At 37.2% G+C, this 22,830-nt stretch overlaps 1 protein-coding gene across 2 annotated transcripts in view; it reads right to left on the minus strand.

Moving 5' to 3' along the window:
- Trpm7 (transient receptor potential cation channel subfamily M member 7) overlaps positions 1-22,830 on the minus strand; it is a 101,264-nt gene that overhangs the window by 50,246 nt on the left and 28,188 nt on the right. For both annotated transcript variants that reach the window (XM_059261326.1, XM_059261325.1), the window contains exons 3-10: positions 19,549-19,587; positions 18,450-18,648; positions 13,330-13,543; positions 11,067-11,191; positions 9,967-10,138; positions 7,139-7,313; positions 5,615-5,738; positions 3,585-3,657 (exon numbers count right to left, since the gene is read on the minus strand). In XM_059261326.1, coding sequence (XP_059117309.1) covers positions 3,585-3,657; positions 5,615-5,738; positions 7,139-7,313; positions 9,967-10,138; positions 11,067-11,191; positions 13,330-13,543; positions 18,450-18,648; positions 19,549-19,587 — 1,121 coding nt within the window. The remainder of the gene's footprint in view (positions 1-3,584; positions 3,658-5,614; positions 5,739-7,138; positions 7,314-9,966; positions 10,139-11,066; positions 11,192-13,329; positions 13,544-18,449; positions 18,649-19,548; positions 19,588-22,830) is intronic.

Genomic DNA, 22,830 nt, shown 5'->3' on the forward strand with positions numbered 1-22,830 from the left:
CTACATTGCTTCAGAATGTAGGAACCGAGGAACCAAAGATGATTTGTTTCTCCCACAGGCATAGTACTTCAAGGATTGTGAAAAATGTTTTTTCAGGTACTTTTCTGCACATATATAAGTATAGCCATATACTTTAAATTATTAAGAAAGGGATAGTTTCATTAGTAAGTGAAATCTGAGCTGGAGAGATGGCTCAGTGGGTAAACATACCTGCTCCCAAGCCTGTCAACTCGAGTTCCATCTCCTGGCCCCACATGGTAAACAAGTGTTCTCCAACCTCTACATGTGCATCATAGCATGTGCAAATGTGAATGGGTTTACACACCACACATAAATAAATAAATGCAATTTTTTTTTTAAAGATTGAATAAACAGGATCAGGGATGAGAAGATAGCAGAGTGGATAAAGTATGTGCTCTGCGAACATGAGAACCTGAGTTCCGATCCCTATCACCTTTGAAGAAAAAAAATGGTGAATGTAACCCTATGGCTTGGATAGGGAGGAGAGAGACAAGTGGATTTCTGGAGTTTGCTTGCCAACCAGTCTCAACAGATCTGTGAACTAAACAAACACACACACACACACACACACACACACACACACACACACACACACACAGAAAGATGGGGTCAGAGATGAGCATGACATGTAACATCTGTAATATTAGCACTGGGACGCTGCATCAGGAGGACTGCCATGAGATTAAAGCCAGGTAAATCTACAGAGAAAGTCTGACTAAAAATCTAAGTTTAGTAGCTGCCTTATGAGACTCTACGTGGCTTTCCTTAACAGAATACGTTACTTTGTATGTAATAATCTTCAAAGCATGAAATAGTTAAAACACTCCAGTACATAGATATTTAGGTTACTCTGAAAATTTTCAAGTATATTTTAGTTCATGTTTGATTATTTAAATACAACGATTCTCTAGAAGCTAATTTTCTGGATATAAGAATATGACTTTAAGCCAGGCCGTGATGGCGCACATCTTTAATCCCAGAACTCGGAAGTCAGAAGCAGGCGGATCTATGTGAATTTGAAGCCAGCCTGGTCTACAGAGCAAGTTCCAGGATAGCCAGGGCTTTACAGAGAAACCTTGTCTTGAAAAACAAACAAACAAACAAACAAAATATCACTTTAAAGCTTCCGATACATTCAAGAAGCTTGTACCATTTAATATAGAAGATCTGTACTTCTCTATGTGGGAAGAGAGGTAGTGGCACTTACTTAGAATTTATTTCTACTTTTATTATTATTAATTTTTGAGTTTTTGAGACAGGGTTTCTGTTTATCCCTAGCTGTCCTAGAATTCGCTCTGTAGACCAGGCTGGCTCTGAACTCAGACCTACCTGCCTCTGCTTCCCAAATGCTGGAATTAAAGGTATGTATCACTACTGCCCAGCGAAATTAATTTATTATTTTTAATAAATAAAATTTATTTTCTAGAATAACCAATTGTGGGACTTCTTCCTGATGAAGACTAACTCTCAGCAGTGGTTAATTACCTGTAGCTATTCATCTAGGGGTGGGGCCTTTGTGAGAGTCACTCATCCACTTTACATGTCAATTGGTGTTACTGTTTTGGTCTTGTTTAGATAATATATTGCTGAGGTTTCATGTGGCAACCCTCTCATAGCTGGAAGATATAATATCACAGCAGACTTCTTGGTCTCCTGGCTTACAGTCTTCTTGCAAAATGTTCCTTAGGTGTACATTTGTGTTGCGAAGGTAGCAACTGGGATTGAGCACCCCACTGCAAGTTGTTCTCCACATTTTCAGCAGCTGTGGTTTTTGTGAACATCCCTATCTTACATAAAAACAAGCTTCTCTGATGAGGAGTGAGAGCTACATTTATTAGACTAGGTCAGCACACAGAATGCCTTGTTTCTATTTTTATACAATAATAATATTGGAAAACAATTTCATTAACCATGTCTTTGGATTCTTCCTCAAATTTTCATATTGCGAGAGAGTGTGTGTGTGTGTGTGTGTGTGTGTGTGTGTGTGTACGTGCCACAGCAATCATGTGTAGACCAGAGGACAACTTTCATGAATTGATTCTCTCCTTCCACTATAGATTCCAGGGACTGAACTTATATTATCAGGCTCATGTGGCAAGTGCTTTGATCCGCTCAGCTGTCTCAATGGCCCAATATAGCCGTTTTCAAATTCCTTCACTTTAACATTGATTCCTTAGTTTCTTCCTTTGTAAGATGAAGAAAAGATTAAAAAAAACAACAGGCCACGTAGGATGACTGGCTAGCACACAGAATACATATGATAAACAGTAAAGAGACATAGTGTTCTATTATTATCTTACGTTGTGATATCTATGTCATCTCTCTTTTTACTATATTTATGGCTTCTGGGTTTCTTAATACTTATGCATCTCTTGATCCCAAGATGATATATACTTAATTATGTTATTGATTACATTTAAAAACATTATATTATTTTTAAAAACATACTGGCAAGTTGTTGTGGTCTAATATTTGGGACATCCTTATGGATAAGTAAACAGTGACCTTTGCTCCTGCCAAATATGTCGTTTTCAAGTACCCAGACAAGACACTATTTTCATGTCTTATTTTTGAAAATATTTTTCACTGTGACATTTTGTTCTATCAGTGGATATGTTTGGTAAGATATTGAGAGAAAAACAAAGTACATACGTTATCAATCCCTTATTCCTAAAAGACAACACTAGTTTTCAAATTTTCTTCAAAAGAAAACAGCATATCCCACACACACCTTGCTTGAGATGGAGTATCTTACTACCTTAGAGTATGCCCTTTCAGAGGCACTGGCCGACAGTGAGACGCTCTGGAGTTCCAGTACTGAGATTACAGGTGCACAGTACCACCTGACTTTACATACAGGGGCCTATACAGCAAGCATTTTACCCACAACTCACACCTGTTTTTTTTTTTTAATTAAAAAACTGCTTTTCCATATAATGTATTTGAACAAGTTCCCCTCCTCAATTCCTCCCAGATCCATTCTACCTCCTCAACGTCATGTTCTCTCCCCTATCAAACATGTAAACATTCACACACTCACACACACAAAACCAACCCCAAAATGAAAATGAAAACAAACAGAAAGCCAATAATATAAAATAAAAAAAGACCAGAAAGAAATAAAAATTCTCCCCCTACAAAAATAAACCACAGATGCCAGGGCAGCTCCAATGCCCAGGAATAATTGGTCAATACAAAACCTGTTCTGGAGTCATAAATTTTCAAAAATAAAAATAAAAGTCTACAGGACAGAAAACTACAAATCTGCAAAACTAATTTGTTGTTAACAAAAAAGTAATGGTGTCTTTCATTAAAAAAAAAAAAACCTATTGAAAACCCACTCCTTAACCTTTAGCTAAATGAAAAGTCCTACCTTATATAAATAAGACGCAAATTAAAGATTGTAAGATTTTAGAATCTTACCTTTTTAGTCAAGCATGGTGGCTCAGACCTTAAACCCAGCACTCGGGAAGCAGAAGCAGGAGGATCTACATGAGTTCCAGGACAGCCAGAGCTATGGCCAAGACTGTCTCAAAAAACCAAACAAAATAAAAAACCCTTACCTTTTAGCAGTGCAGTAAGTATCGCCACATCTATATCTTGATGTTCCTCTGATCCAATGTGGAAAACAGTGATCTAGTTCAAAATATATTAATATTATGTCTTTATTTTTAAAGCTAAGGTATTATAAAACAAAAAACAATTTCAATTACTACAAAGAAAAATGTTTTTATATAGAAACATATCTGCAGGACTGGCAAAATGGCTAAGTGGGTAAATGTGCTTGCTTGCCATATGTGACAATCTGAATGAGGACGGCCCCTGTAAGCTCATGTTTGACTGCTTGGTCCTCAGTTGGTAGAACTGTTGGGGAAGAATCAGGAGATGTGGCCTTATAGGAGGAGGTATGTCACTGGGAGTAGGCTTTGAGGTTTGGTAAGCTGTAACATTCTCAGTTAGCTCCCCTCCCTCAAGGTTGTCTCAACATGAAAGCTCTCAGTTACTGCTCCAACTCCATGTCTGCCTACTGCCATGCTCCCTGCCATGATGATCATGAACTCACCCTCTGAAACTGTTAGACCCCATTAAATGCTCTTTTGTAAGTTGACTTGGTCATGGTGTTTCTACACAGCAAAAGAAAAGTAATTAAGACACCATACAAACCTGACAACTAAGTTCAGTCTCCAGAAACCATGTAAAGGTGGAAGGAAAGAACTGACTACACAAAGTTGTCCTCTGACCTCAATGCATGCATACCCATACCATACAGTCACACACACATACAATATTAATAATGTTTTTATACAGAATTTTTTTTTTTTTTTTTTTTTTTTTGGTTTTTCGAGACAGGGTTTCTCTGTGTAACTTTGCGCCTTTCCTGGAACTCACTTGGTAGCCCAGGCTGGCCTCGAACTCACAGAGATCCTCCTGGCTCTGCCTCCCGAGTGCTGGGATTAAAGGCGTGCGCCACCACCGCCTGGCACCAGAAATAAATTTTTGAAGTCACTTACATATCTCTATAACTACAGATTACTAAATCTATAGACATAAGTGTCTAATATTTCAACCCTAAAATGAAACAGAAAATTAAGATTATCACTAATCAAATATATCATCAGGCATATCCAAAAGTAGTTTGTTTCATATCACAATCACTTCTTTTTAATCTATCTTATGTCTGTCAGCTGACTAAGCAGTTTGTGGGTAGAGGTTAGAGATTACTATCAGGACAAATCATGTTGCTCTTTCTACAGAGTGAGCATTTATTCAAGTGATTAATGTATTCCTTTTTTTCTTTTGAGGAAAATTCCTGCAATGTAGGAAGCTTTTACCTAAGTACTTTTCAAAAAGTAAAAGGTGATTACTACAAAAGTACAAAGTGTTCAGCTACCTTCATTTCATGGAGAACAAAGCCTGCAATGACAGACAATGCACATCAACACTTGATCAAAGCCAAAGATCAAGAAACGACACCAATTCCATGTTCCTATCTACTTACAAAACTTCAACTTTTATCTCTGAAAATAAGCCTATGTTTACATGTATGAAACGAAGCAGCACAGACCTTTAATCTAGTAGTCTTCAACAGAGTAAAAGGCTTAAAATACTTTCCCAAACGTTTTGTTAGAGAAGCCACTAGCAAGTATAGTTCTTCTCCTTTGTGGGCGTGTGTGCAGGGGTGGGGTGGTGGTGGTGTATGTGTGGTTTGCACACAGCATCCACATAAAGGCAAAGGGCAATTAGCAACAGTTGGTTCTCTCTTTACACCAGGTAAGTTACAAATTCAGGTCATCAGGCTTGATGGCAAGCACCTATAGCCACTGAGCCATGCTGCTTATTCCTCTGCAGTCTTCTTAAATACTAAGCATAGTCAGTTGAGACTCAGTTATGAAAATTCCTTTAAAAGAATAAATACAATGTCTCAACACTATATGAAAATTAGTCTTTAGATGCCATCACTCAGCTGGAGATCGATAAGTAAATGACAAAACAGCTTTAAAAACTTAAAACACAAACTAAAAAGTAAAATATTGTATGAATTAGAATGTGCTTTAAAAGAAATAAAATATTTATTTTGCTGAAATCTACTCACAAGCTCTTTTTTTTTCATGCACTCCATCAACGTTTGAAATAAATGAACTGCTTCACTCTGGCCAAAGTTAAAAGTTTTTTTGATAGTTGATATAATATCAGGCTCTGCTGCATCGGGAAGATTCCTGGTAGAAGAAGAAAAACAACTTATTTCACTTTCACCCTCTCTGTAGGATCAAAACGAAGTACAGGTAGACTCAAGCAAGGTTTCTGAAGGTTCTGTAGTAATACTAATTAGTAACTTCCTGAGACACCCATTATTATTAATCTATAGCATAAGAAAAGGAATGGAGTATTTTCACTTCGAATTATTTTGTGAATGTTTTAAACAAAGTATGTGGTGTAGTATTAGTACTCAGATTTTACAAGGTATCATAAGGACAACTCTATATTATGACTTATAAAACAATTTACCAAGGTGTCTTCAACATGGACACATTTACACAGCTCAAAGTATCAAAATGCAGAAGTTCATGATCAAAGTCTCTGTTGGCCTAGTTTCACTTCAGTTCTTTTCAGGAATCACAAAAGTCAACAAATGTGATATTCTGTGGAATATTCCTTTACGCTGTGTGAATATATGTCGCTGTGATTGGTTTAATAAAGAAGCTGACAGGCCAATAGCTGGACAGGATAAGGTTAGGTGGGAGAACCAGACTAAGGACACGGGAAAAAGAAGGGTGGTATCAGCAGAGTCGCCAGCAAGACATGGAAATGAAACAGGAGATGCAAGATGAAAGAGAAGTAAAACCATGTGGCAAAAAGTAGATTAATATAAATGGGTTAATTTAAGTTGTAAGAGTTAGCTAGTAACAAGCCTGAGCTATTAGCTTGAGCATTTATAATCAATAATAAATCTTACTGTGGTTATTTGGGAGCAGCTGCCAGGACACAGAAAAACTCCATGTACATGTTCTAAAATCTTTTTTCAGTAATTTGAGTAATTTTCTTCTTAAAAGTGAAAGTTCACAAGTTCCCATGTCATCCCGGCATAAAGGGCACACTACTCTCTGCACATGCCAGTTTGGGTGTATGTGCTGCCATAGGCGAGCACAGGTATCTCCTCCTCTGGAAACAGACTCATACATCTTCTGCCCATTTAGTTAACTGCTAATGTTCAGAAATTTAACACACAGGTTCCATCTTTACTCAGCTATAACCATTCCACTGTACAGATATGCCAAAATGTATTTATTTAGGCTTCTTCTGGTAGATGTTACACTATGTCCTTTTCTTGTACAAATCACCCTACAACAAGAAATTCTATACAAGTGTTCACCTGTAGAAACCATTACATGAAATTAAACTATCAGGTCAAAGGTATGTCTCCAAAGCAATCATTGTTTTCTAAAGATGACCACACTTTAGTTCATTCCAATAGTGTATGACACAAGCTACTGCCTTAGGTCTGAACAAAGTATTTTATTCAATCTGAAATTTTCATGTTCATTAGACAAAGGAGTCCAGTAGTGCATAAACTACAAGACTCTAATATATTGTAAAGTCTGCCATACTCTACACTCACCCTCCTTCTTCTGTCTGCTTATGGATATATGCTAGTAAATCTGCAGCTCTGCCTGTCCCTTCACACACAACAACTGGAACAGGGGGGCTTTCCTGAAGGTACTCCAGCACTGTAAGGATGACATTTGGCCCGCCTTCAAATATCAAAGCCACCACAGGAACACCTTGCCCAATTCCTGAAAAGGAAAAAAAGTTTAATTAGTAAATCTGACAAAACTCAGTAATTTAATCTTATTTCTCATGAGACAGTTGGCTTTCCTTGATGCACTGGATGTTAGTAACAGTCAGTCTCATACAACGGAGCACTAAACACTTATCACTGAAATCTGTTCTGGGTGATAAAATCAGAAATTCAAAAAATGACAGTGCCAACTAGAATGTGCATATTTACTGAAAATAAACTTTTGTGTATTTATTAATTGAGCTCTTGGCAAGGTATGTATTAGGATTAATTTGTGGCTTAGTATGCCTAGTTTCTTTGTTTTTTTTTTCTTAGTTTTGAAAGTCTTGTCATGTAACCCAGGCATGTCTAGAATATAAGATCCTCCTGTCTCAGCCTCCTGAGAGCTGTGATTACAAGCAAGAGCACCATGTGGGGCTTGTCTTACATTTTAATACTGTATTGGTTGAATTTCTAATATATATCTACTTTTATTCAATTTTAATAAGAATCTAAGACCGGGGCTGGAGAGATGGCTCAGCAGCTAAGAGCACTGACTGTTCTTGAAGAGGACCCGGGCTGAATCCCCAGCACCCACGTGCTTAAACTCATCTTTAACTCATAACCTGCTTTAACACCAGTCCCAGGGGATTTGACACTCTCTTCTGGCTTCTGTGGGCACCAGGCATGCACACAGTGCACAGACATATGATATAGGAAAATGAGACACCTATAAATGTTAAATAAATTAAATTAAAAAAAAAAGGATCTAAGACCTCTACAAGATAAAAGAAAGAAATTAGTGAAGAATGCTACTTTTCATTTTTACAACCACCTAAAGTGTGGTGACAAAACATAAAATACTACTTTTTTTTTTTTTTTTAAGATTTATTTATTTATTAGCCGGGCGGTGGTGGCGCACACCTTTAATCCCAGCACTCGGGAGGCAGAGCCAGGCGGATCTCTGTGAGTTCGAGGCCAGCCTGGGCTACCAAGTGAGTTCCAGGAAAGGCGCAAAGCTACACAGAGAAACCCTGTCTCGAAAAACCAAAAAAAAAAAAAAAGAAAAAGAAAAAAAAATTTATTTATTTATTATGTATACAGCATGTATGACTGCAGGCCAGAAGAGGGCACCAGATCTCATTACAGATGGCTGTGAGCCACCTTGTGGTTGCTGGGAACTCAGGACCTCTGGAAGAGCAGTCTGTGCTCTTAACATCTGAGCCATCTCTCCAGCCCCCTATAAAATACTTCTAAGTATAGGTTTATAAAACATCACTAGTTCTCAGAGTGGGCAAGACGGCTCAGTGAGCAAAGCAAAGCATCAATGAGTTTAACTGCCAAGTTCCACAGCGGATCTTGAGAATCAGCTCCCAGGAGCTATCCTGTGACCTCCAGTCACTCACCCCACACGGGGAGAGAGGAAGTAATAAAGTAGAATAATTGTATTATTTGTATTTAAGCTGTCCTTTATGTGTGTAAGTGTTTTGTCTGAACGTCGGTCTGGGCACCACATGTGTGCCTATCGTCCCTTGAGGTCAGAATTGGGCACTGTGTCCCCTGGAGCTGTTGTTATGGACAGCTGTAGGCCACCATGTGGGTGCTGGGAACTGAACTCAGGTCCTCTGCAACAGTAACAAGTGCTCTCAACCACTGAGCCATTGATCCAGCCCAAGAATATTTTTTAAATTACTGGTTTACACAAACGTTGTGACTCTACTATGTATGCTCTTCTGTAATTTTTGTATTTCTATATCACAGCATCAGAGTTCATCTTCTTGGTGTACTAGGGTTATAGAATTCCTTCTACTTGTAATAAAATATAGAGGTTGAAGAAGAAAGTTCAGTCACAGTTGGAAAGGAAAATCTGTTCCAAGAACATCAGCTTTGAAGACTCATTTGCCAACAGCAATACAGACTCACTTGATAAACTTTAGGCAAAGCTCATTCTTACTGGTATTGCTCCTTTTACATCACTACTGCCTCCCTACTTCCCCCCACCACCACTTTTTTTTTTTCTTTTTTCTTCATGACAGGGTTTCTCTGTGTAGCCCTGGCTGGCCTCAAATTCACAAAGATCAGCCTGCCTCTGCCTCCAGAGTGCTGGGGTTAAAGGCATACACCACAGCTACATCACTATCTTGAATGTTGAAGATATGTATTAGAATCACCACAAATGCCGGGCGTTGGTGGCGCATGCCTTTAATCTCAGCACTCGGGAGGCAGAGGCAGGTGGATTTCTGTGAGTTTGAGGACCAGCCTGTTCTACAGAGTGAGTTCCAGGAAAGGTGCCAAAGCTACACAGAGAAACCCTGTCTCGAAAAACAAACAAACAAAATAATAATAATTACCACCCATAAAGGCTGTTAGTTATTAACTACTTTGAGCTATAGGGGTTTACAATAGCAACAAAGTTTAAAAACAAACAAACAAAAGTTTTTCTTTTTGGATTTGGCTTTGAAACCTAAGTATGCAACTTGGCCTGAGATGTCTTTTCTTAGGTCGTACCATTTTGTTTAAGATCAGCCATTTTTAGATGCTTTGTAGGTTCTCTTGCTATGTAAAGAAAGGTGTACTTACTTCAAAGAGCATGCTACTTTTCAAGTATGCTGCTGGCTATTAATACAGCTTTGAATAACTAAACAGTAACAAATCTATGACCTTCTTACTAGCATGAATTCTTTGCTGATTGATGGTTTTTTCAAGGTCTCGTCTCAGTCTGACTTCTGCCCCATACTTCCCAACAGTGCCATCATCCACCAATATGAAATGAGAGTGGAGATTATTCAGAACGTTCAATTTGCTCAGGGGATTCAATAGGGTTTGATAAGGAGCAACCACCTAAACAAGAGCAAAATTAGAGTCAATGGAAGGCAGCTGAATGTAATTCAGTGTAAGTTAAATTCTGAAGTGACCCACAAAAGGTATCATTCTATTTTCATTTAGATATGAAGAAAAAGCATAAGCTTTTAAGTATTTGAAGATGAATAACAGATTGAACCACATAATTACATATTGCTCCCTTCTGCAAAATTATGCTTTTTATCATCACATGCAAATGGAGCAGTAAGGAAGTATATATACAGTGCTAATAAACTATAAGGTTATTTAGTGAGTAAAGTACAATACAGAAGACAGTAAGAAAACAGCAAAACATGATAGTGTTATTTTCCAAAGCATAGATACAACCATTTCAAGCTGACATTAGAAACTTAATAACACTCGAAAATAATCTCCATAATTCAGTTGTTGTTTTGGTTTGGTTTTTTGAGACAGGATTTCACTATATAGTCCCAGCTTGCCTGGAACTTACCACATAGATCAAGCTAGCTTTGAACTCAGAGATTGGCCTGCCTCTGCCTCCACTGCTTCACGATGGCATTAAAGGCCTGTGCCACCATACCCAGCTAGTTTTATTTTAATAGGCAAACAGAGGGCTGATCTCTAAGTTCGAGGCCAGCCTGGTCTACAGAGCAAGTTCTAGCACAGCCAGGACATTCAAAAAACAAACAAAAAAATCAATTACAAATACTAATATGATATGGAAAGCATGTTAAAATAACATTCTACATACATGAAAGACAGAAAACAAAAAGTACCAACACTATTACAAGCATTTATATTGATAAATGCATTTTCCAAAGGATCAGAAAAAGGCCACTGGAACTTTTGTTTTAAACTTAATGTGAAAGTACAGTATAGCCTGTCAAGTCGGCCAACATTATTTCTGTTTAGGCTCAAATTTAAGACATACAAAAAGCATTCTTACATCTCTCCCAACAAGATCATTTCTGTTTTCTATCACTCCCCATGGAGCTATTCCAATAGTGCAAATCTTTCGAGATGATCTGGAAGCATGTTCTTTGAGGGCATCACCAACATGTTTTGCCACACCTGTTCATACAAAATTTATTCACCATTAGAAAAACCCTGTATTTACCTTCTAACATTACAATTTATGATGTTTCTTTAAACAGAAGATTCTAAGGCTGTAAGATCCTAAGCCAAGCTTACAAAAAATGTAAAATAACCAAATAGATTAACAAAACAAAATCCCACAATATCAAATCCATTGCAACTGTTCAAAACACATGTAAACTGAATCCTATCACACTGGTAGGTAGTCCTAGTCCTAACCAACTGATGTACCTTTTAGTTTGCTTCTTGTAACATATTAGATCCCATCTTTCATATAAAACATAGAAAATAACATCTTCACTGATCTTTTCCCACTGCCTTCCTTGCTTAGTCTATTTTCAAAACACACTTAAGTAATCTTTGTTCTTACCAATTAGCACCTTAAGAAACCTTCACTTTTTATTCAAGAGGTAAAGGCACAATGTTTGTAATGGCTTTTAAGACCTTAAAAAGTTATCAGTCTATTACCCGTGATCCACTGCGCTTCCATATCACCATGCTTTACCATCTCCCAAGAACTTCTGACCAACACTCCTTGCTTACTTCCCTTATGTTACAATACACTAGTGATTTTCTCATCTCTCCGTGCTCTGCCCTAAGTTTTTCTGTTCCTTTGTTTCCTTTCATCTTTCTTGAAATGTCATCTTATCAGTAAAAATCTGCTTACTCTTGTCAACTTGACTGAATTGAGAAGTGAAGAGACTGGTAAAGCTCAGGTCTGGGTGTCTGATGTTTCCAGACACATTTGATCAGGGAGGCTCTGATGTGATAAATGGATTCATAGTACAATGCCATTATTTAAAGGTCATGAAGGGTAGGAGATAGGGCCAAGCTGAAGGAAGCAGATCTCTAGGGACATGTCCTTGCTCCTTATATTTCAACCTCCCTGCTTCCTGGCCAATATGGCATGAACTTCTCTACCCTGCCATGCTCTTCCCACCATGGCAGACTGACATTTCTAAAATCATGAGTCAAAATAAACAGTACCTCTCTTTAAAGGTGGTTTTTCTCCTTAATGTAAGGAGACAGCTATAGTAGTCTATCATTCTGTGAGATGGTGGTTCTTTATCCCATGTTTCTGCATAGCACTGATCATCTAATATACTATATATACATATATAAATTATCCTCCTACTGCATACATATCCCCCACTATAATACTGAAAGTGTCTGTTTTAAAGAACAATATATATATCCTACAGCTCAAAGAATGTGTAACAATGAGGTTCAATAAATAATTATCAATAATGAATCAATGAGATACTTACGGTGATTTAAATAAATAATTATGTTTCACTTTAATCATTAAAATTAACCCATCCTCATTCAATTCAAAGTTTAAACATTATACAAACGATCTTGAATGAAGGGGGAATAATAGATAAAAAATTAATTTTTGAAGGCCATTTTTTTCCACAATTTTATTTTTATGTGCATACAAGTCTGCCTGCATGTATGTATGTGAACCACATATGTCCCTTGTGCCTGACAAGGCCAAAAGAAGGTGTCAGATTCCCTGGAACTGGAAAACTGTGAGATGCCATGTGAGTGCTGGAAACAAAATTCATCCTCTGCAAGAGCAGCCAGTACTCTTACCTACTGAGCCATCTCTCTTGCTGGCAAAGGACACGCCTTTACCACTACCAAAAGAGCAGACTATCATTCTTCTACCAGTTTATCAGTAGTCAGAAAATGGTAACACTTTGCTTTACAGTAGTCAGCAAATATTTTTGTAAAGGACAAGCAGTAAGCATTTTGACTGTGCTGAGTATTTACTTACTAGTCATTGTTACAATTATTCACCTTTGCTATTGTAGCACAAACAGATAAACAAATGAATGTGGTTATGTTCAAATAAAATTTTATCCATACGAACAAAGATTAACTAAACTGGATTTGGCATACAGGTTAACTTTGCCAACTTTTGCTCTAAAGTGTGTATTTTAATGGCCTGAATGACAACCAAGCAGATCAAGTTATTTTTACCAGTGATATTACCAAGGATTATAGATTAATAGAAGAATCAAATATATTTATAATTTATTATTTCAAATGCCTAACTGATATGAAAGACTGACAAATATATTTAATAAAACTGATAGTGTTCATATTACCTGTGTTTACTCCTCCAGTTAAAATCCAAGCTCCAGTTGTAACTGCAGCTTTAATAAGACCCTTTCCAAGCAACTGCTTGATTCTTGGATGAAGCTCAAATTTCTGCATGCCTCCATGTACAGAAATAACAAGTTTGGGTAACTCCATTTGCCATTCTTTAAGCAGAAGTTGCAGAATGATTTCAGGTTTGGTATCATATGACAGTCTCACATACTAAAACGAACAAAGGGCCAAAATAACAATGTTCACAGATTTAATAATGCAACATTATCTGTTATTCAAAAAATTTACTTGCCTAGGGTTGGTGGCACATGCCTTTAATCGTAACAATTGAGAGACAGATGCAGGTAGATAGCTGGGAGTTCGAGGCCAGCCCAGTCTACAGAGTTGTTGTGAGATATTTGTACACTGTGAAGGTGTACTGCTATGATTGGTGTAATTAAAAAGCTGAATGGCCAATAGCTAGGCAGGATGTATAAGCTGGATTTCTGGGGAAAGAAAGGAAGAAGAGGAGGATTATAGGCATGCAGGAGGAGACATGGGGAGGAAACAGGAGGTACCAGATGGAAGAGAAGTAACACCGTGTGACAGAAAATAGATTAATATAAATGGGTTAATTTAAGTTCTAAGAGCTAGTTAAGACAAGCCTAAGCTAAAAGCTAAGCTTTCATAATTAATATAAGGATCTGTATAATTATTTGGGAGCTGGCTAGTAGGACAGACAAAGACTTATTGCATATGGGGCCCAACTTCCAGGCACATATTTCCACATAAGGCCTGAGAAAACTTTAAAAAAAAAAAGCAGCACACGACTTCCTAGTAACCTAGTGCTTTCGACTTAAGAGACGGTGGCTGCTGTACAGTGAGCACTTGAGCAGCCATCACACTAAGCAGAAACAGCATAGGCTCAGCAAATTCCCAGAGCTGGAGATGCTGCTCCCAGCTGGTGCTGTAGACATAAGGCTTGGCTCTCACAGACCTGAGCAGAACAGAGCCAGTGGCCAGCTCAGAGCCACGCAGTAAGCAGGTTTAAGGCTTCACACGCACAGTCAGAGAAGGCTGCAGATGTACAGCAAAGCAGTCCAGACCAAGAAAACCTCTAAAACAGGTACAGTAAAAAATGATATAGACAGTCATAGAAAAAAAAAAGTTAAAAATAATAATGAAGTCTTTAAAGAAAGAGTAAAGTAATATATATTAAAGTAATAATATATCATATAATAATGTATATTAAAGATATATATATATGGATGGAAATGCACAGGGCATCTGGATCCTGTATGGTGCTTTGAAGACTTTAAATTTTTTGAATGCTGATGAGAGAACAGTAGCTGCTGAGAGACACTGGATTATGAAAGGAACTGCTAAAGTAAACCAATCTACATATTTTAAGAATGTGTTAACTTTAAAATGGAAGTCAAAAAATATGTTGCATTGGGGGAGAGGTTATGCCTTTGTTTCCATGGGAAACAAAAAGTTATGGTTCTCTTCAAAATTAATGAAGATCAGATTTGATCTGGGGAGAACTCCTGAAAATCCTGGCTACAGACATGGAAAAAGAGAGAGAGGAGAGAGGAGAGAGAGAGGAGAGAGAAGACTACAGGACAGATGACATCATATGTTGATCCCTTGATATGGGAACAGCTGAGACTGGATGACACACGATAAATCTTCTTCGCTACAGAGTCCTCATGACTTATTACATGCCATCCTTTCATACGGCATGAATAGAGGTTTGCTTATACAATCCAAATGGACTTAAGTTGACAGATGCCTTTTACCTGCTTAAACATAAAACAAAAAATCATCTTTAACTGACTCGTGCACACTGCATATTCTATACTTATGTTAATGAAGAAATATATGTTACCTTGAAAAGTTTATGTGTTTTCAGAAAAAAAAGGACCAGACACCAGTAAAGAGAAATAGCCTGGAAGATCCAGCCTCTCAGAATGCCACTGTTGCAATTTCCTCAAAATTCTACATCCAGAACAACTTCAAAACTGCTAGCTGAGATGGTCCTGCTAGCTCTCCCACAACTTGACCATTATCCCAATTTTCTCAGGGTCCCCAAAAGAAGCCATCACACTCAAACAGAAAGCAGTTTAGAGAACGTGACGCCCACATTCACAAGAGGTGGAGTAGGTGGTTTTTGGTCATTCGGTGGGTTATGGATGTTTGTCACTGTTTAGGGGGGTTGGTTGCAAATTGTTATTTGTCATGGTAAGGGAGGAAAACAGGGAGGTTAGATTCAGGGATCTCATTCTGAAGAGAAAAAGGGGGTATAGAACACAAAAATGATGAGATAAAAGGGTGGATTATTGAGTCTCCTTTTGAACAACTACTAGTCTCAAATATTTTACATTGGTATAGATTTTTGTATATTGATACAAATTTAAGGTTATTTTTGTTAAATGTATATATGTTTCTACTCTTGTTTGTTTTTTGATTTTTCGAGACAGGGCTTCTCTGTGTAGCCTTGGCTGTCCTAGAACTCACTCTGTAGACCAGGCTGGCCTTGAATTCACAGAAATCTGCCTGCCTCTGCCTCCAAAGGCATCACCCAGCCTTTCTACTCTTGTTGAAAGTATTGTGCCTATGCAGCTCATTTAAAAATGTAAAGACAGGTTAGTAGTTAGTCATCTATAATAATCAAACTTATTGTCATGTTAGGTATCTTTTCAAGAACAAACAGAGATATATTTTAAATAGATAAATGGTCTTCAAACACTTCAAAGACCTACATAATATAGCACTTAAAATGTTTTAATAATCTAAGACTTTTCATGACAGTGAGACATGTCAACTCCTGGCAGCACCAATTTACTTCAAAAAAGGATGATGGGCATCAAAGAACCTCCATATAGAGTTTGTTTTCATTTGTGGCAAAGTTAGCCACTAGGCAAAGAAACTGCCCATGTCTTGACTGCTGACAGTATGTTGTCCAAACTAGACAAGCAGGACACAAAAGAAAGCAGCTGCCGAAGTTTGCCAAGACAAGGTAGGATAGTCCTTCAAAATTCCTTATTCACAAAAAAGTCTATCAGATATTCTAGGTCTATAGGCCAAAGAAGGATGCCCCAACGTTGCAGTGGAACCTTGGGTGACTGTCCAGGCAATCAGCTGTTTCTGCCATTTCTATAGTTTTGGAAGTTGCTTTCTCTGCACTTCCTGTTTACTCAGGTAATAATATATCCTTCCCAGGACTCTGATAGAATTGAAGACCAGATAGGTATAGTTACAGTTTTCCTTGTTATCAAATTCAGAAAAAAAAAACTTACATAAGAGATGTAAAGTTTATAAGGTTGAGAAACATAAAAACTTAAGCTATTTAAAAAGATACTTATTAGATGATAATATAAGTTATGACAGTTTAGGTATAAAACTTTAGACTCACTAAGATAGGATAGGTAACACAGTACTTTCTCCAAATTTGCCAAATACAAATAGGCTGGACATTGTAAATGCAATTCTTACCTGATAACTGTTCTTATTGTATATATATAGTTTTACTATGTTAGAGTTAAAACCTTTCCTTTTGATTTAGAAAAAAAGGGGGGAATGTAGAATATTTGTACACTGTGTGAAGATATATTGCTGTAATTGATGTAATAAAAAGCTAATGGCCAATACCTAGGCAGGAGGTAGAGGCCAGATTTCTCGGGAAAGAAAGAGGACTATAGGTGCACGAGAGGCATCAGAAGACACAGACAGGAAACAGGAGGTCCAAGAGGAAAGACAGGTAACACCACATTATAGAATATATATTGATGTAAATGGGTTAATTTAAGTTACAAAAGAGCTAGTTGAAACAAGCCTAAGCTAAAGGCTGAGCTTTCATAATTAATACAAGTCTCCCTGTCATTATTTAGGAGCTGGCTGGCAGGACAGAGAAAGACTCCTTACACAGAGTGAGTTCTAAGCTAGCCAGGCATACACAGGGAAACCCTGTCCCAAAAAAATAAAAAATAAAAAATTTACATAAATTAGGTAATATTTACATTCCTAGAAATATAAAATAGCAAATGGCTTTTAAATTTTGAAAAATTTTTGTGATATATAGTACTAGCACTATAACTCACACAAATTAATACAGATATTCATTTACCTATTTATACTCAATTTTCAATTAATTCATCAGTAGCACTTACTGCCCTGTTTAACTATGAGTACACAAAGAGTAGGAAACATTAAGACAAAGAACATATGTTTTAGGAACCAGTCAGCTAAAAAGCAGTAAGAACTTATGGGATTAAACAGGAAAACTTGGAGATGAATATGCACTACTTTTCCTAAGACAGGAAGAACAATGCAAAGTTTATAAAATGTCAATGTAAATGATTAACAATTACATTACAGAACTTTTAAATACACAGAATTTAAATTCCTGCCAACAAATGCATATGTCATAAGAGAAATAATGCAGTTACAGATATTCTGAAAGTTCTTACATTGTAGAGTGGTAAAAATGAGAGATGGTTAATATTTAACAGAGAGCAAGTTATAAAAACTGTGTTTATTACAAGATCACACTAAAGAACAGATAATGTATGAATAAAGGAAGCCAATAACAAAAAAAAAATTATTTAACAAAAATAAGACAAGGGGATAAGAAAAAATAGGGAGTCAAGCAGATAGGTAATACTATGATGGTTAAACTTAAACTCAAATACAAAGATTTAATTTTAAAAAATATACAAGCTACTAAAAAGATACTTTTGGGGATTTGATTTTGTTTAGCAGACAGGCTTTTCCTATACTACCTAGACTGATGCCAAAAGTGGGCTCAAGTGATCCTTGTACTTTGCTTTCTCAAGTAACACTGTGACAGGTTCATGTCACAATGCCTAGAAAATGATGTCTTTTACCTTAAGAAGAGTTTAAAAGGGAAAGGAAAGAAAGGAGGTTTAGCTCTCCTTTCAGAAAACACAGATTCTTTCAACAGAATTAAAATAAGACTTTTTATAATGATAAATGATTTGATCTATAAAAATACAATAATTCTGCATTTATGTCAACCTATATAAATAACTTTAATATATGCACTGAACCTTACTTTCTGTTTTGGTGCTACACGTATTACAAGATAATTAAAAAATAAACCAAATAAGTGACATACCTTAGCTCTGTAGGAGTGAGAACCCCCTTGAAAATTGATGACTCCGTAAGCATCTGTTGGGCTCTGTTCCGTGTGCTTTTCCACAGACCATTCTTCTATTGCTTGATTAAAATGTTCACCCAATTTCACATCTGAGTATTTCATGGCAAGACTTGCAGTAAAGCAAGCATGTTGCTTGACCAAACGACCACAGAAACACCTAAAGAGAAAAAGCAAGAGCATACAGCACCCTTTCACCAGGCAATGGTGGCACACACCTTTAATCCCAGCACTACTGGAGGCAGAAGCAGCCAGATCTGTGAGTTCAAGGCCAGCCTGGTCTACAAAGTGAGTTCCAGGACAGCCAGGGAAATTCTGTCTTGAAATATAAATAAATTAAAATAAAGAGACCTTTCAAAAAATTAAGAGTGATTGGAAAGGGGTAGGAAGGGTAACAGAACCCCTGTGATACGACAGTAACAGAGGGAAGACTGGCAAAAGAAGGGCTAACATGGGCATGGGGAACAGGGATATGGGGGGAAATAACCCAAACTGTGCATGTCTGAAAATGCTGTAAAGAAATCTGCTCATTTGTAAGCTAATTAGAAAGTAAATTTAAAAATTAAGTTACTGAAAAACTGGATTAAAATGAACATAAAATGTCTGACTTTTTGATTCTAGGGTTTTTTTGTTTGTTTGTTTGTTTTACCACAGACTAGGAATAAAACAAGTACAATAGCATATGATAATGAAAAATTTAGTGTAAGTCATTTATAAATTGTGGAATATAAGAGAAATAATATTCAGCTATAGAATGAGATGAACTTTGAATAGACACAATATGTATGAAAGTCAAAATCATGCTGCCAGTGACATAAGCCAAACACCACAATGAATGTATTTACACGACTCCAGGCACACAAAATTCAAGAAAATGCAAACTAACCTATCTTTTTGAAGGGTGATAAATGATTGCCTGTGGCAGGAGCAGAAAGAGTTATAGTATGCTACCTAAAACTACTCTAGAACATGTGAATTTTATCCCACTGTGTTATACCTAGTGAGTGTTTCTCATATATCAGTTATTTTTCAAAATTTCTGCAACACATACTAAACATACCTGACAAGCTGCTGACAGATCTGACATCCTGGAAGACATCTATAAAATGCAGAAAGGTAAATTATTACTTCATGAAAAAACATTTATTTTAAAGTAAACTATATTAAATTCATACAAAAGTATGAAACAAAGGAAAACTATATTATATAATTAATTTCAGTGATACCATAGATCATGTACACCTTGGTTTATACATTCAAATAACCCTTTTTAAATTTGCATAGATTTATGTTTTAAGTATTATTAATTTTGAAATAAAACTAGGCAACTACAACAGAGTAAAATGACAAATTTAACTATGTAAAAATACATTTACATGTAGTAAAAATCTGCAACTAATAAGATCTAAACATAAACTTTTAAAACAAGTTAAGTTTCCCCAATATATAAAGAGCTTCTTTAAATCAATTTGTAAAAATCTAACATAAAAAAATGAAAAAATATGAAGAGTTGACAGTAAAAACATATATAAAGATTCAATTAGGAAAGATTTAAAAAATGTTTGAATAGCTTCATGAACATATAGAGAAGTTTTTTTATCTGCTGGTGACCTATATTTTGTGAACTGTATTTTTATGGAAGACAATTTTACAATATTTGTCAAAATAAAAAATACCAATTCCTCACACTCTATCTCAAGTTCTAAAAGTATGGACCAGAACTGGAGATGTAGCTCAGTGGTAGAACACCTGTCTAACAGGCATGGAACCCTGGGTTCAACTCCCCAGCACTAATAACCAAAAAGCATTTTGAAAATATGTACTAAAGTCAGTCTAAAGCATTTGAAGTGTATGTGAGAAATGAAAACTGTAACACAATACATTATAAGCATTTTGAACATCAAAGAGAAAAACAGAATATAATTTAAATGTTCACCAATAAAGTACAACTAAATGATTCAGACATAGAACTCAGAAATGCAACAAATGAGAATAAAGAACTAAGCTGGGCTATAGCTCAGTGGTAGAGCCTTTGCCTAGCACATGCAAGGCTAAGAGTTCTATTCCTAGTACCACTTAAAAAGTTTTCAGTCAGCCAGGTGGTGGTGGCGCACGCCTTTAATCCCAGCACTTGGGAGGCAGAGGCAGGCGGATCTCTGTGAGTTCGAGGCCAGCCTGGTCTCCAAAGCGAGTTCCAGGAAAGGCGCAAAGCTACACAGAGAAACCCTGTCTCGAAAAAACCAAAAAAAAAAAAAAGTTTTCAGTCTAGTGTGACAGTGCATATGGGAGGCAGCACCATGGCTCTAAGTTCTAAATCAGCCTAGTCTACATAGCCAAGTCTCAGGTCAGTGAGGGCTAAACAGTAAGATCCTGTCTCAAAAAAAAACCAAACAGGTACCGGGCGGTGGTGGCGCACGCCTTTAACCCCAGCACTCGAGAGGCAGAGGCAGGTGGATCTTTGTGAGTTCAAGGCCAGCCTGGTCTACAGAGCGAGATCCAGGAAAGGCGCAAAGCTACACAAAAAAAAACCCTGTCTCGAAAAACCAAAAAACACAAAACCAGAGTGAAGCGATGATCTCCAAGATAAGTCAACACAACAGATAAAACAGTATATATGTTAAAGTTGGGAAGAAGGTTATACATACATCTGCTTGGACATGGGAAGACTATTTCTAGAAGGCTTGGAAGGATATGCTTCCTGGATCACTTCAACTTGGTTTTCTCTATATAGCCCTGGCTGTCCTGGAACTCACTCCAGAGACAAAACTGGCCTTGAACTCTCAGAGATCCACTTGCCTCTGTGTGCCCTACCATGGTCTAGCTCCAACTTATTAATTTTTTTAAGATTTATTTTATGTGTATGGGAGTTTTGCCTGAATTTATGTTTGTGTATCAAATGTGTGTAATGCCCTTCAAGAAGAACCCCCTTGGACTGGAGTCACAGACAATTGTGAGCTGCCATGTGGAAGCTGGGATTTGAACCTGGATCCACTAGAAGAACAGTCAGTGCTCTTAACCAGTGAGCCACTGCTTCAGCCCTCCACATTGTTTTTTGATTCAGGATTGCTTTCACTGAACCTGGGAGTTGCTGTTTCAGCTAGATTAGCATGTCAGCATGGCCCCCCGATGTGCCTATTCTGCCTACCACAGTGCTAGGATTACTGTGTACATGAGACCACACTCAGCTTTAGATGAGTGCTAGGGAGCTAAACTCATCATTCACTGCTCTTTATCTAGGTCTCTCTGGAAGGTATGTCAAGGAATGGACAGTACCAGAATATTCTGTTGAAGTGAATTTATGGCCAAAGAATAGTAGTGGAAAGAAGAGTTTCATTTAAAGTATCTGATAACAACTTGTGGTTTCTTTAATAGCTGATGAGTGCTTATATTATTTCCACTGCAGAGTAAAACTAACAAAACCACAACAAAGTCCTTATCAATAACAGAATCTATTGATTTTGTTTGAGAGGGGAACAAGGTCTCACTATGCAAGCCTTGTCTTGCCTGAAACTCAGAAATCTACCTGTCTCTGCCTCCCATGTGCTAGGATTAAAGGCTTTCACCACCACACACACCCTGCCAAAGCTATTGGGTTTTGTTGGTGGTGATGTTTTGGGAGGGTCTTGGTAGATTTTGTTTTGTTTCTCTGTACAGCCTTGGCTGTTCTGTAACTCGCTCTGCCTGGAACTTGGAAATCCATCTGCTCTGCCTCCCAAGTGTGTCACCACCCTTGGCTCTGAATCTATTGTTGTTAATAAAGAAAAAAAAAATCACACTTTTCTGGGAGAAAAATGGTGTCTTAGAACTAGCATGGTAAATTAGAATCCTAAATAGGAACCCTAGTGTTAGCAACTATTCATCGTGTTTCCCTGTGATAGAACAACAGAACTCATCTTTAGTAAGCTATAAGATATTAGAAAAAAATCACAGAATTTCATTCTTTCAAGGGACATTAAGGTTTTGTAATGACTGAAAGAGTTAAAATCCTTTGCAGGGTCTGGAAAGTTGTCTCAGTCAATAAACTGCTTTCCACCCAAGCATAAAGACCTGAGTCTAGATTCCCAGCATCCACATTTAAGAAAGAGAAAGGGGGTGGGGAGGACTAGAAACAACAGTGCATGCCTGTAACCCCAATATTGAAGGGCTCCCTAGAATTTGCAGATCATCTAGCCTGGCCACTGGGTGGCTGTTTCAAAAGGTAAGATGGAGGGTTGCCACATGAATGCACACATTTTACATAAACACATACACCCATACACACAGGTACTCACACACACACAAACACATATTAAAATTAACGAAAAAAAAATTTTCAGAATTTACTAAAATCTGGAGAACATTT

The sequence above is a fragment of the Peromyscus eremicus genome, chromosome 4 (genome assembly GCF_949786415.1).
Source record: "Peromyscus eremicus chromosome 4, PerEre_H2_v1, whole genome shotgun sequence".
In the NCBI taxonomy this organism is placed as follows: domain Eukaryota; kingdom Metazoa; phylum Chordata; class Mammalia; order Rodentia; family Cricetidae; genus Peromyscus; species Peromyscus eremicus.